The sequence below is a fragment of the Malaclemys terrapin genome, chromosome 9, assembly GCF_027887155.1.
Source record: "Malaclemys terrapin pileata isolate rMalTer1 chromosome 9, rMalTer1.hap1, whole genome shotgun sequence".
Classification (NCBI taxonomy): Eukaryota; Metazoa; Chordata; order Testudines; family Emydidae; genus Malaclemys; species Malaclemys terrapin.
In genome coordinates this window covers 12,430,917-12,444,666 of record NC_071513.1, presented here as the reverse complement: position 1 = coordinate 12,444,666, position 13,750 = coordinate 12,430,917, and the positions used below count along the sequence as shown (strand labels likewise).

Sequence of the window (13,750 nt, the reverse complement as noted above, 5' to 3'; positions counted from 1 at the left end):
TTTTTATATACACATAAGGGCTGAATTCTACTCTACTGTGTTGTATATTTGCAACTGCACTTTCTTGAGTGACTTTGATAAATGAAAGTGGAACTTGTTCCAATAACTATATAAATTAAAACTGCAAATTTTAAACTTGATTTCTCTCCTTTCTAAACTAGGTAATATAAAGCTGACAGTAAAATTCTCAGGAAAGACTAATTTTATCTCTCTAATAAGAACCTTGAGACTTGCGTTCATTGACTTCTAAATTTCATTCACCCATCTTTAGTTCATTTTATAGGTGACATCTCGGAAATAGTAATAATGCATTGCAACAGCTCTTGCAATGTTACCAGTGGGGAAATAAGGTTTCTAAGAGAAATTATGCAAAGAACTATTCTTAGATCTTGTCATGTAATGTGGGAGATCAAAGTATTTTAGAAGATACCTTTTCTTTGTAGGAGACAACTCTGACTGTGGCCATCAGAATCTCCTGGCTAGAACAGACAAAAATCTATTGATATAATAGACATGTACTATATGAAATAAATAGTTTTAACTGTTTCTAAAGGGGAAAAAGTTTCTACGTGTCATTTTTAAAACTTTTGTCTGATACTCAGATAAATTATTCATTTTGAAACGTTTTCCTAGCTCTGCATAACGCCCCCTGCTGCCCCCCGAGAAGTCACTATTTTAAGCCATTGCCCTATAATGGCTCTTTGAGAAATGTTCAACTCTAGCTGTTGCTTTGTTGTAGCAAAGAGCTGTGATTCAGACTTCCTGCTCTGTTTGCATTTCAGCTGTCAACGGAAGTGAAAGATGAAGCCTCCCGTTCTCTTGGTTCTTGTGATCTGTACAGTCGTCAGCACAAATTTGAAGTTGGTATCAAAGAGAAATTCCGGTAAGTCTCAGAAAAATCTGATCGCTATTTGATAGATATTTAACAAAGTCTGGCTTTGGTGATCATGTCATAGGCCCAGTTTTTGTTCTGCATGCATAATCCTTGTTGATTAATTATTTAGGAAGGGTGGTATCCAACACAAACTGCCTGCTACCTGTGCAACAGTCTAAACGTTGCATCTATGGAATTTCTGTCGGTGTATTCATTGTATTGAAATATAATGACATTAAGCTTGAAGTGATTTACCACGAAAAATGCTGATCGGTCTAGCTTATGAGTATTTTAGGATTGGTCTTTTAAAAAAATTATTTATTTATTTTGTACAAGGGCCCAATTCTCACCTTGTGGAAGTATAAAAGGATCTTAAAAGTCAATATGAATTTACGTCCACTTTCAGGCCCCTTTACATTCTGAGTGGTGTAAAGGGGCCTATCTGTAAATAAGAATTGGGTCCAAAGTCTATAAAATGTCTTTAAAAAAAAATAAATCTTATGTTGGCTCTAGCTATCATCTAGCTTGAAAGAAGAGACCACCTAACCCATAGAATTGGCACTGGCACCAAAAGTAACTTCTTGTCTAGAGGGTTATTTTTACCCAGTGTTAAAGATGTGATCTGAACCTGCTCTCCTTTCTCAAGCTAAACTCTGACCTCAGAGGGATTCATGTCTGAGGAGGAAGAGTAGGATTAGGCCTCAAGACCTTGCATACAGTTGTGAATCTTCTGAGATCATAGTAAGTAGGTATGGGATAAAATCGAGCACGTTGTTGAATGTACAGTATATGCCTTATGTGGTTGACTGTGTCTAAGCTACTTTTTTGTGGTGATTGCGTGCCACAGGTATGAACGTAAGGGCTCTTAATGAACTGTCTGCCCTCAGTCTTTCAGCTATGATATGTAGCCAAAAAGTCATGTGTAAAAACAAATGACTTGGCTGGTGTCAGTTGATTTTTTTTCTGTTCAGTTTCTACATTTCCCAGTGGAAAAAGGTATGTTTAATTTCTCATTATGGACTTTCACACATTTCTAGAGAGAGTGGTTAAGTCCATTTTTGGAATGGACAAATGCTAGGCAGATTTTTATTTATTTATTTAAAAAAATTTGTTTAAAAATAGACATTTTTAAACAGTACCTTCTCTCTCTGGGATTTAGGCCAAATAAAATGTAACTCTTCTATTTAGTAAAACTATCTCGAATTGTTAGTACATCAAGGGCCAGATCCCAATTCCCTTAGGCTGGCACTCTTGCTGAAGTCTGGTGATTGGGCTTTGGCCATAACAAGGAGCTTGATGCGAAGTCTATTGAAAACAATGGAAGCCTTTCCATTGACTACTTCGGCCTGACCCGAAGCTTGTGGCGTAGTGTGACACTTCCTGTGGGTGCTCAGGTTTGTGATGCACTTCACTACTGTTTGTATTCTTTTAGATGGAATATATGGGTTAAAGGTGTTACCACAACTCAGTCACTGTCCAACGTTAAACAACGTTAAACAAGGTTCGAGTTTTGGTATACAGAGACCTCTGCCTGCTTAGCACTAGGGCAAACATACCATTAAATGTCCTGTTAAACTTGTGTTAAAGGTGAAGGGGGGAAAAAAACAGTTAAAGCCTTTGATATGTAAAATATTATGTAACAACATCTCTTGTTTCCTTTCCCTCTAGCTGGGAAAATTCTTGTGTGACCGTCTCTTAGATGGTATCAAAGACGGTAACTGTCCTGTTTGGGAAAAGAGAAGAAGTTAGTTGAGATGGGCTGAAGCTGCTGTTGCTGTTAAAATCCAAACCTGTTTCATCCCAGGTGGTGGTTGGGAGTCAGTTGGCTGGAGAGAAGTGGCAGTTTTATCTGGTGTCTCTCTCTGGCCTGATCAGAATGATGAAGTCCTGGGATCTCAGGAGACAGGTGGCAGCCATGTTGGTAAAGTTTGCTCCAGTAGCCAATTTTTCTTCTGAAATTTCTTTCCTTTAGGACTACAAAAGGAACTGATGGGCAGGATAGCTCATTTCCTCATTATTTTGTCCACTAATTAGGCCTAGTTTCTGACACACCAGTTTTGGTTCATTAATTTCTGGTCCCCCATTTTCTTGTTTACTGAGCACGATCTTAATGCAGTCCTGGAGTTTATATTAGTAGGCTTCTTTGTTTGGACTAATTAAGTCTGCCTCCCTTTTGTACCGTTTTCCATCAGCATTTGTTATAGGTTATGGTGTGACATCTTAATTTATTCTGACTTTTGATAGTCAAGCTTACAATTAGGGTAAATTTGTAGGCCCGATTATCAAAACACCATCACCTGCCCTCAGCATGAGGGAGTCTTGTCTCTGTCTGCTATGGTTCAGCTCCCTGAAACTACCAGTCCCTGACAACACAGGCACAGGTTAGCCATACGCCAACTCCAGAGTCCTCCACTGACCACTCACAGAATTACCAGGCCTGCTGTTCCCAAAGGAACAGTACCCCCCGTTTACTAGTTATACTTTAGAACATAGCTCTGCTGAACACACAGAACTAAAACTTGTTCTTGTTTTTACTATAAATATATTTCCAAAGAATGGAGTTTCAAGTGATAGTGAGTAAGAATATTGGTCAGAAATGAAATGGCTACATATAAAACAAATGGTAACATGCTTTCTAGAGACTAAACTTAACTAATAAGGCATTCCTCTATCTCCTACCGCAAAGCTTACTCAAAATTCTTTCCTCAGTGTTCTCAAGCAGTTTGGTTGAGACCCCTTCTCATCCGATCAAGTCAGCTGACTGCAGATTGAAGGAATACCTGGGGATTCATCTGTACCTCAGATATTAGGGTTGCCAACTGTGACTGAAGCTATTCCGGGAGATTTTCCCCCCAACATGACGTAATGTCGTTTTCTTAAAATATCGTATTTAAATCTCCCAGATTGCTTTCAATAGTCACCAGGAAATCGATGCCGATTCTGGGAGACTCCAGGCCAATCCTGGAGGGTTGGCAACCCTATCAGATATAGTTTCAAAAATTCGTTGGGTTACTCCTAAACAGGATAATCCCTGCTATTTACCTCTTGCTGTTAATTTCCTCTCTTTGAAGACTTCACAATCCTTCATTAGCATTCGGCTCAGATCTATGAGTGGAGGCCTGTTGTGAACCACACAATTCTTAATATATATGTAAATGGACAAATGTTACTGAAAGAAAACTTGCTTGTCTCCTTTGCTGGTGACCAGTCCCTAGACACAGACTGTAATTTTCTATATGTGTGTAACTCCTTACCCAACATCCATACATGTGTTTTGCAATGATAGCGATGAGCAGTGACACATAGGCTTTCATTAGAGACCTCCCAGGACAGTCTTTGGTGAACTAGCATGGAAATACTAGACATAGGGTATTCCTGTAACCCTTACGCCCTCTGCCAGTTGGCATCCAGAGGTCCCTGGGGCAGGAGATGAGAAATAGGGTGAAATCCTGCCCCTATTGAAGTCAATGGAAACTTTGCCATTGAATTCAAAAGGGCCAGGATTTCACCCATGGTCTGTGGGAGCTGGCAGTATTATGACTTGCTGTGTGGTATCAATAGAACCTGGATGAGTAAATACAGAGAATGATATTGGCAGTTCCTTTCTTTTAAAAGGATACAGGGGTTATAGCTGATCACAAATTGAATATGGCAACAGTGCAAAGGTGTTGTGAAAAAGGCAAACCTCATTCTGGGATGTATTAACAGGAATGTCATATATAAGACATGGGAGGTAACTGTTAAGCTCTACTCAGGACTGATGAGGCCTCTGAGGTACTGTATCCAGTTTTGGGCACTGCACTTTCAGAAGTGAACAAACTGAGGAAAGTTCAGAGGAAAGCAACAAAAAATGCTAAAAGGTTTAGAAAACATGGCCAGTGAGGAAAGGTTGACAGAACTGGGCATGTTTAGTCTAGAGAAGAGAAGGCCGAGGAGGGACCTGGTAAGTCTTTTAATATGTAAAAGGTGGTGGTTATTAAAGAGGACCGTGTTTAATTGTTCTCCATGTCCACTAGGGTAGGACAAGAAGTAATTGGCATAGTTTGCAGCAAAGGAGATTAAAGTTGGATATTGGGGGGGTGGAGGGGCTTTCTAACTAAGGATAGTTACACAGTGGAACAGGTTACCTAGGAAGGTTGTGGAATCCCCATCATTATAGGTTTAAGAACGGGTTAGACAAACATCTGTCAGGTATACATGGACCTGCTTCAGCACAGAAGGCTGGACTGGATGACCTCTTGAGGTCCCTTCCAGCCCTACGTTTCTACAGTGTCTATGAAACCTAAAATACCTGTAGGTATAGCGTCTTCCAGTTGATAGTGTACCACTAGCTATATTTTAGTACATTGATCTTGGCTGCTTTCTTTGACTTACCTTGCAAAATGCCTTGAGTTATTGGCAGTTTTGTCGATCTCAATTCAGGTTGAATACTAGTAGGGGAAAAAACCCTTTAATATATTAGACTGCCTCTGCTAAATTTAACCTACTGGATTAAATTCCTCATCTGGGTAGGCCAGTGTATCCCAAGCATAAGATGAAAGAAAATATGGATTTAAGACCGAAATACATAGTGTCCCTTTGTAACTACATGCATATATGTGGCTAGCTTCCTACTTTCTATATGCATTCTTTCTTATATGCACCCTATGATTTTTAGGCTGCTATGTGGAGCAAAACATTGATTTTTTTTTCTCTCTCTATGTATGTGAGAAATGCACTTTCTGTGATTGAAGTATTTGAAGCATAATTGATAACTTTACCCTTTCCTGAAAAGGTCCTTTACATTGGAAGAACTACCTTTTGATTGCTTGACTGCATGCGGGGGACTTCACTGAATGTCATGTCCGAATACATTGCATGGGGGAAAGAACATCCGAGAAGCTGCTATTCTTATTATTTATATTACAGTAGTGCCTAGGAGCGCTACTCATGGACCAGGACCCCACTGTGCTAGGTGCTGTATTGAACACAAAACAAAAAAACAGTCAAGAAGCTTACAACCCAAGTATAAGACAAGGGACAACAGATAGATACAGACAGCGAGGGGGGTGCAGGGAAACAGACGATACTGGTCAACTTGATAGGCAGTAATCTTGGCAGACAAATAGCTTAACTGTTGTCAAGTTAAATGGTTCAAAGCTGTAGATTCTGTTGTCTGAATAGGTTTGGCTGAATCATTATTGGAATTGTGTCTAGGAGGTGACATAGTTTTAGATTTTTGGCTCAGAACTAATCCTGAGAACTACAAAATCCTAAATTTCAAAACCCTTGAACTTCTAAAGGCTTGTCTACATTACCAGCTGGATTGATGGGCAGCGATCAATCCAACGGGGGTCGATTTATCATGTTTAGTCTAGACACGATAAATTGACCGCCAAGCACTCTCCCGTCTAATCTGGTACTCCACCAGGGCGAGAGGCGCAGGCGGAGTCGAGTGGGGGAGTGTCAAGCATCGACTTACCACAGCGAAGACACCGCAGTAAGTTAATCTAAGTACATTGACTTCAGCTACGTTTTTCACATAGCTGAAGTTGTGTAACTTAAATCGATGTTCCCCTCCCACCCCCAGCGTAGACTGGGTCCTAAGTGTCTTAAATCCCCATATCAGTGTTGCTGTGTGAGTCCATCTCTGGCTAGTGCGGTATCAGTATTGGGCTCATAGAATTTGAATACATTTTTGTTTGTTACAGGGTTCTCAAAAGATATGAAATTCTTACAATTTTACATAGTACAGCACGCAAAGAGATTGTTGTATGGGCCACCTCCCCTGCCACTTGTGACTTATACAGTGGATGGGATTTTTGAAAGTGACTTAAAATAATTGCAAGACCCGTTTGGTGTCCCTTTGACAATTAAAACTATCGTGTACATGAAAGTGAAGGCCAAACTTTCAGAAGATTCTAGTGGATATGCAGACCTCTGAAGGGGCTTGATTTCCAGAGGGCAGGTGCTTAACACTTTGTGAACAACCGGCCCTCTTAAGGTGGTCTCAGATTGGGCACCCAACATCACAATAGCTTTTGAAATGTAGATCCAAGAATTTGTGTCATCTTAGCCAAAGCTGGCCTTTGGGATCCTGCGAAGCCCCTGGCTGCCGGCTCCACTGAGCTTGGAGGAACAAGAAATGTCAAGGAGAACCTCAGCTTTCGCTCAGATAGTCTATAAAAGGAAGCTTTTTTTTTTGAAGAAAGTAACATAAGCAATGCCAACTGATCCCTATGGATGAAAATGCGTCCCTTGCTCTTTCCCTAAAGATCACAGGTTATCCACAGCCCTGACAAAAAATGCTTTAAGCTGTCATCAGTGCTTAAAAGCTGTGTCCTTTCTGCAGAGTGTTAATCACTGTGTCTATTTCACTTCTTGTTTCCCTACTGCCTCCCATCTGTTCAGCTTGAAATGAGGAGGAGGAGCTAGCACCATGTGATCAGTTAATCCTCCATGGGCCACCAGCGATTAATCTGTGAAGCACCAGTAGTCCATGCACCTTATTAAGGGAAACTCTGCCATGGCGCTCTCTCCTCTAGAGAGGAAGCAGCATTACCGATCTAGCAGTAGCCAGGTGACAGCTGGCAACACTGAGAGTTTCTGTTCAACAGTGGAGAGGAATGGAGATGCATATAGAAAAAAACAGAGCAAATAGCGCCATTTGTTGAAGGGTTAGCTACCTTGATCTCATATGGTTGCAATGCTGAACTTTGCTAAAAATTGGAGCCTGTTTAAATATTGCACTTGGTTAAAATTAACTAATTTATGATGAAAGCATTTAAAATATTGAACGGATTTAGGAAGGAAAGCCTAGCTCCTTCCCAAAAGAAGCGCTATAGTAGGAAACTGATAAAGACAAGTGAATACCCATCTTTCAGGGTGCAGTGAAATGCCAAGGTAGGATCTTGGAGGGAATCAAAATAAGAAAAATGTGGAAGAGAAATGGATATTAACTTCTGAGTTACAAGTCAGATGCTGTTGGGCATGCACAGCACTTGAATGGTTGAATGTATCAGACAAAGAAAGGGGCCTTTGCCCTGGGAAGCTTACAAATTCAAGGCCTGATACAGAATCCACTAAAGTTAATGGGAAGCCTCCCACTGACTTCATAAAGTCCAAAAGTGACCATGATGATCCTCTAATCTGATCTCCTGCATCCCGTCTAGTTTCAGTTTCTAGCCATTGGATCTTCTTGTGAGCTTTGGATCAGCCTTATGGCCTCAATTCTGCACAGAACTTAGACATAGGAGGTGTTTCATTGACACAAGTGGGTCTTCTCACGTGCCTGAAGTTAGGCTCACATGCCTAAGTACCTTGCTGATTAGAACCTAAACACACAAGAGGACACACTACTATGAAAATGAGGGATTTGGTGTCATAGTATAGGAGGAGGGGATGGGTGCCAGGAAGGAGAATGTGGAGAGGTGCCTTGCAGAGCTTTTGAAGGAGTGGGAGAAGGGGGCTTTAGGCATCAACTTGAAACCTCTTTCTGGAATAAAAAATGGAGTTGAAGGAGTGGAAATGTCCAGAGGCCCCAGTGGGCCTGTGGGAACAGTCGGGGAACTTGGACTGGGATATACAGAAGGTGGGGTGCAGACACCAGAGTGCCTGGGAAGCAACCATTTGAAAACCGAACTTAATAGGGAAGCAAAAGGGATGTCCCAAGCAAGGCAAGATTCCAGGAGGGTGTCTGCAGGGCAGCCGTGCAGATGATTTAATTCGTTTTCCAGCACACCGTGAATACTTATGTCTCAGTTTATGACTATTATGACAATCACCGGGCCTTAGCAACACTCTAGCAGATGGCCTAGAACACAATTTTATACTTGCAAAATAAGTGTATCTTGCTGCAAAGGACCATGAATGTGTAAAAGCTAATTTCTTATCTCTTATAACATTTAAATCCACTTGTAATGATCTGGTTCTCTGTTGCTACTTTATATGGACATATACATCACATTCTCTGTTCTCAGTGTCAATATAAACTCCTTCGGGATCTTCCTAACACTGCATCAGCTATTAAAAAACAAACAAACATCTTGCCCCTTCACTGGAGTTCTTCATGTTGCATTGTGAATGCTATCAACTTTGTTCAAACCATCACTTCCTTTTGAGCTGCCCTTGTGTAACTAGTTTATTTAATATTTTACTCGCAGCTATTGAATAATTGAGTTCCCCACAGCAGCATTTTGTGTATGAGTGAATAGACAGACTCGAAGAAAGGCAAAAGCACTTATTTAACAGTATAGGCTTCTTGCTGAATTCCCCTTAGCCCGCTCCCACAGAGAAGGGGGTATTGCTAGTGGGCTGCATCCTTCTCAGGAGACCACTTATCTCAGTAGGATTTGGCCTGTTCATTCATAAGTAACTCTGGCCTAAAACGGACTTGCTAGTTGAAAACAAATTTCAACCATCAAGGCATGAACCAAGCTGAACTTAACCTGCCACATAATCTTACCGAGGGGTAATTCTCATCCTCTTGCCTGTAAAAATCGCCTCTCCCAAGTGTGCACCTGTCATGGGTGTACTTCTGGCCCCATTGAAGTGAATAGGAGTTGTGCCAACTGACTTTAGTGGGGCCAGGACTTCACCCAGGGTTTGTAGCAATCATTCATCATAGTTGGTCTAAACTGAGGGCTGGATCCTGTCACCTTTACTCGGGTGAGAAAATCGTGTTTGGTCAAGTAGTTTTATTATCTGAATTTTCCTTCGTAAGTAGGGACAATGCGTATGACTAAGGGCCTGAATCTTCATTCTTTAATGTAAAGTCTTCAGGGCGGGTATTGTGTACCTTTGTGTATGGAAAGTACTAGATGCTCATACTGCTGTACTAATGATAATGGATGTTTACGTTAAAGCTTTACTTCAAAAAAGGAAGCTAGTTGATGTCACAGAAGACTGAGAGTTTCTAGGTCTGCCTCTGACTTCTTGTATGATCTGAATTGAGCCCAAATTTTCAAAAGTGGCCATTTAATTTTGGTTCCCCAATTTGAGAGGAATAGTACCTGGCTGAGCACATCTCTTGAGCCAGATCTTAGGGCATTATAGTACCTGGAAAGATATTGGAACAAATTATTATAGAATCTATTTGTAAGCACCTGGATGATAGTAAGATTATATGGAATGCCCACCATGGATTTGTCAAGAACAAATCTTGCCAAATCAACCCAATTTCCTTCTTTGACAAGGTTACTGACCTACTGGATGGTGGGTAAGGGAGAAGCAGTAAACCGGATATATCTTGATTTTCTTTTCTTTTTTTAGAAAGGCTTTTGACACAGACCCATGTAACATTCTCAAAGACAATTAGGGAAATATGGTTTTGGTGAAATTACTATGAGGTGGGTGCACAACTGTCTGAAAGACTGTGCTCAGAGTAGTTTTCACTGGTTTGCTGTCAAAATGTGGGGACCTATGTAGTGGGGTCCTGTAAGGATCAGTACTGGGTCCAGTTCTAGTCCATATTTTCATTAATGACTTGGATAATGGTGTGGAGAGTGCTTGTAAATTTTCAGATGACCCCAAGCTTGGAGGAGAGGCGGGGGCCTTGCAAGCACTTTAGAGGATAGGATTAGAAGTCAAAATGATCTTGACAAATTGGCATGCATCTGACGAAGTGGGTATTCACCCACGAAAGCTTATGCTCCAATACGTCTATTAGTCTATAAGGTGCCACAGGACTCTTTATCACTTTTTACAGACCCAGATTAACACGGCTACCCCTCTGATACTTGACAAATTGGGTAACTGGTCTGAAATCAACCAGATGAAATTCAACAAAGACAAGTGTAACCTATTTGACTTAGTTGTGCATTTGATTTTTCCTTCCTACCAAATGGGGAATAACTGGCTAGGGTAGCACTGCTGAAAAGGATATGGTGGTTATAAGCAACAGAGGGTCCTGTGGCACCTTTGAGACTAACAGAAGTATTGGGAGCATAAGCTTTCGTGGGTAAGAACCTCACTTCTTCAGATACTTGATGGTGGTTATAGTGGATCACAGCTGAATATGAGGCAACAATGTGATGCAGTTGCAAAAAAGGCTAATGTCATTCTGGGCCGTATTAAGAGGAATGTCACATGTAAGACACAGGAGGTAATTGTCCCACTCTACTTGGCACTGGGTCAGGCCTCATCTGGAGTACTGTGTTCAGTTCTGGGCCCCTCATTTTAGGAGAGATATGGACAAATTGTTGAGAGTCCAGAGGAGAGCGACAAAAATGATAAGTTTCGAAAACATGACATGCGGGGGGGAGAGGCATGTTTCATCTTGAGTTAGTCTGGACGGGGAGGGCTGATAAGTCTTCAAATATGTTAAGAGGTATTGTAAAGATGATGGCGTAGGTAGAACAAGAATTGTAATGGGCTTAATCTGCAACAAGGGAGATTCAGGTTAGATATTAGGAAAAACTTTCTAACTATAAGGGTACTTAAGTTCAAGAATAGGCTTCCAAGGGAGGTTGTGGAATCTCCGTCTTGGAGGTTTTTTTAAGGACAGGTTGGACAATCACCAGTTAGGGATGGTCTAGGTTTGCTTGCTCCTGTCTCAGCCAGGGGGCTGGACTTGATGACCTCCCAAGGTCCCTTCCAGCCCTACGTATCTGTGATTCAGCAGGACCGGAGAGCCAATAACTCTTTAAAGAGCTCTAGGTACTGCCATTATGAATTAAATACAAGCCCAAGCATAAAATTTCTGTCCACTGAATTTAAAGATTTACGTTCTGTTTGTTGCTGTGAAAAATCACACTTACCATGCAAAGTGCGCTGCAGTGAGGAAATTTGATTTAAAAAGTTGTAAGCAATGAATGCCCACAATTGCTGCCTCAGATGCTCCCTTGTCTTTACATGGAGTCTGTAATGAAATCTATTATTGACTGCAGTTTAAAAACAATAAGCGATAACATTAAGGGGGGAGGGGGAGGAGTGTGTGAAACGGCTATGGGAGATTGTGATAAAATGGAGAAATCTGATGATTTGTTTTTTCCCCCTCCGGTAGTTGAAGTAAGTTCTTTGAACTAATTATAATAAAGTAAAGCTTAAAATTTCACTCCAACTCTGAAGAGCTGGGTTAAATATTTTCAAGTTGTTGACTTGTGACAAAGGGAAGTGATTCTTTTAGTACTTTGTGCAAGGGCTGGTGGATAGACCTGCATGGTATTCTCCTATTATGGTACCAGCTATTACTTGCTAAAAGAGACATGATTGCCTGTCTATGAGCTGGAAGCTAAATTGATCTAAGTAGCAATGTCCCCCTTAGGGGAGTATGTTTATCATTTTATCATCTCACCTTTTCAAAACCAATCAATCCTTCCCTATGCGAAGCATGATTAGTACTTGTAATCAGCTCAGAGGAAGATACATAGTACACTGGAGATAGGTTAGAGAAGAATTTGTGGTCAAAGATTTGCGTTTATTTTCAGGCAGTGGTTGATCCACTGTGTGTGTGTGTGTGTGTGTGTATCTGTGAGTAGCGGGTGAAAGTCACATGCATATTTTGCTGTTACTGAAACAAAATTAGAGAGCCTCCCATCATGGCGATAAATGTGACACATACTAGAAAACCTTAAGACCTGTGCTGTGTCCTCATCTCTTGATGTGAGACCTGAACAAAATCGCTTCAGGGTTTAGTTTGGGAACTGAATACAGCCGCTCACTACTTCAAGGTTTGGGAACCCTCTCATGCCTTCCACTTAACTCAACATCCCACTTCAGCAAGTACTCCTTACTTATCCTCCAGTGATGCTCTCTGCTGAGGGGAGGAAGGACCACTGGTGGGCAAGGATGTTCCAGTTGGACTGGCCTCTTCCTACATGGTTTAAATGTTCTTCCTATATCTTCACATATGACAATTTGCGGTGCTACAAACTTCTTATGTGACCTTTAGTGAGTCATTGAGGGTACGTCTACGCAGCAAGAGCTGCGCATAGCTACTTCAAGAGGCTAAGCTTGAATCCAGCTAGCAGTTAAGAATAGCAGTGACGGCCCTGTGGATGTGCTCGGCTCGCTAGCCTGCTCTGAAGCTCACGCTGTGTTGTCTTCGCTGCTATTGTTACCTGTGCTAGCTGCATTCAAGCTAGCTTGGGCAAGCTAGCCCATGTACAGCCTTTGCTGTGTAGACTTACCTTGAGGGCCAGATATCTTTGAAAGTATTTAGGTGCCCGAAGATGTGGATAGGCACTTAGGTGCTTTAGAAAATGTCTTAATCTCTAGGCATCAGCTGTCCCATGTCTAAAATGGAATAATAGAATGAAACCTTTATTAAGTGACCTAGGCAGCTAGCCCAAAGCAGGGATCTGATGAGACAAAAATAAGGAGCAGTTTTTGCCCACATTATGCTGCTGATCCAAGATCCACCAGCTTATTACTCCAAAATGACTTGCCATTCCAAGTAGATGATGCAGATCTTCATAATAGGATTGATCCTCTTCTTTCCTAAGTATCAGCAGTGAAATAGTGAAAATGTGGATTTTAAGTTGTTTTGGCAGAGTTCTATGACTTTTTTTTAATACTAAAGCACCAGACCATAATTGTACCCAGATCTTGCCTGCGTCTGGGGCAGATCAATGTTTCAGCATCAAATGATTTTACACACTTATTATTTTTTTTAAAGAAAGTAATTGACAAGTATATATGGAAAGGCAAATATTTTGAGTATTCAATTTTCTCCTAATAAAATGCTTGGCATCGAGTGATTTTTATCTCCTCTCTGCAAGCTTTATTGCTATTATTATCAATGCTGAGTGCTTATATAGCTTTTACAGATGAGAAGTGATTTTTTATTTATTTATTTATTTTTTTAAACAAAGGCCAGCATCGTTATTCCAATTTTACAGATGGGGAAACAAAGGTAGAGGGAGGTGAAGTGACTTGCCCAAGATCATCTAGCAATCC

At 41.0% G+C, this 13,750-nt stretch overlaps 1 protein-coding gene across 4 annotated transcripts in view; it reads left to right on the top strand.

The window, feature by feature from the left end:
• Nucleotides 1–13,750, top strand: part of IL1RAPL2 (interleukin 1 receptor accessory protein like 2) — a 556,797-nt gene that overhangs the window by 27,677 nt on the left and 515,370 nt on the right. For all 4 annotated transcript variants that reach the window (XM_054038767.1, XM_054038768.1, XM_054038766.1 and 1 more), the window contains one exon: nt 783–883. In XM_054038767.1, coding sequence (XP_053894742.1) covers nt 802–883 — 82 coding nt within the window. In that variant the 5' untranslated portion in view covers nt 783–801. The remainder of the gene's footprint in view (nt 1–782; nt 884–13,750) is intronic.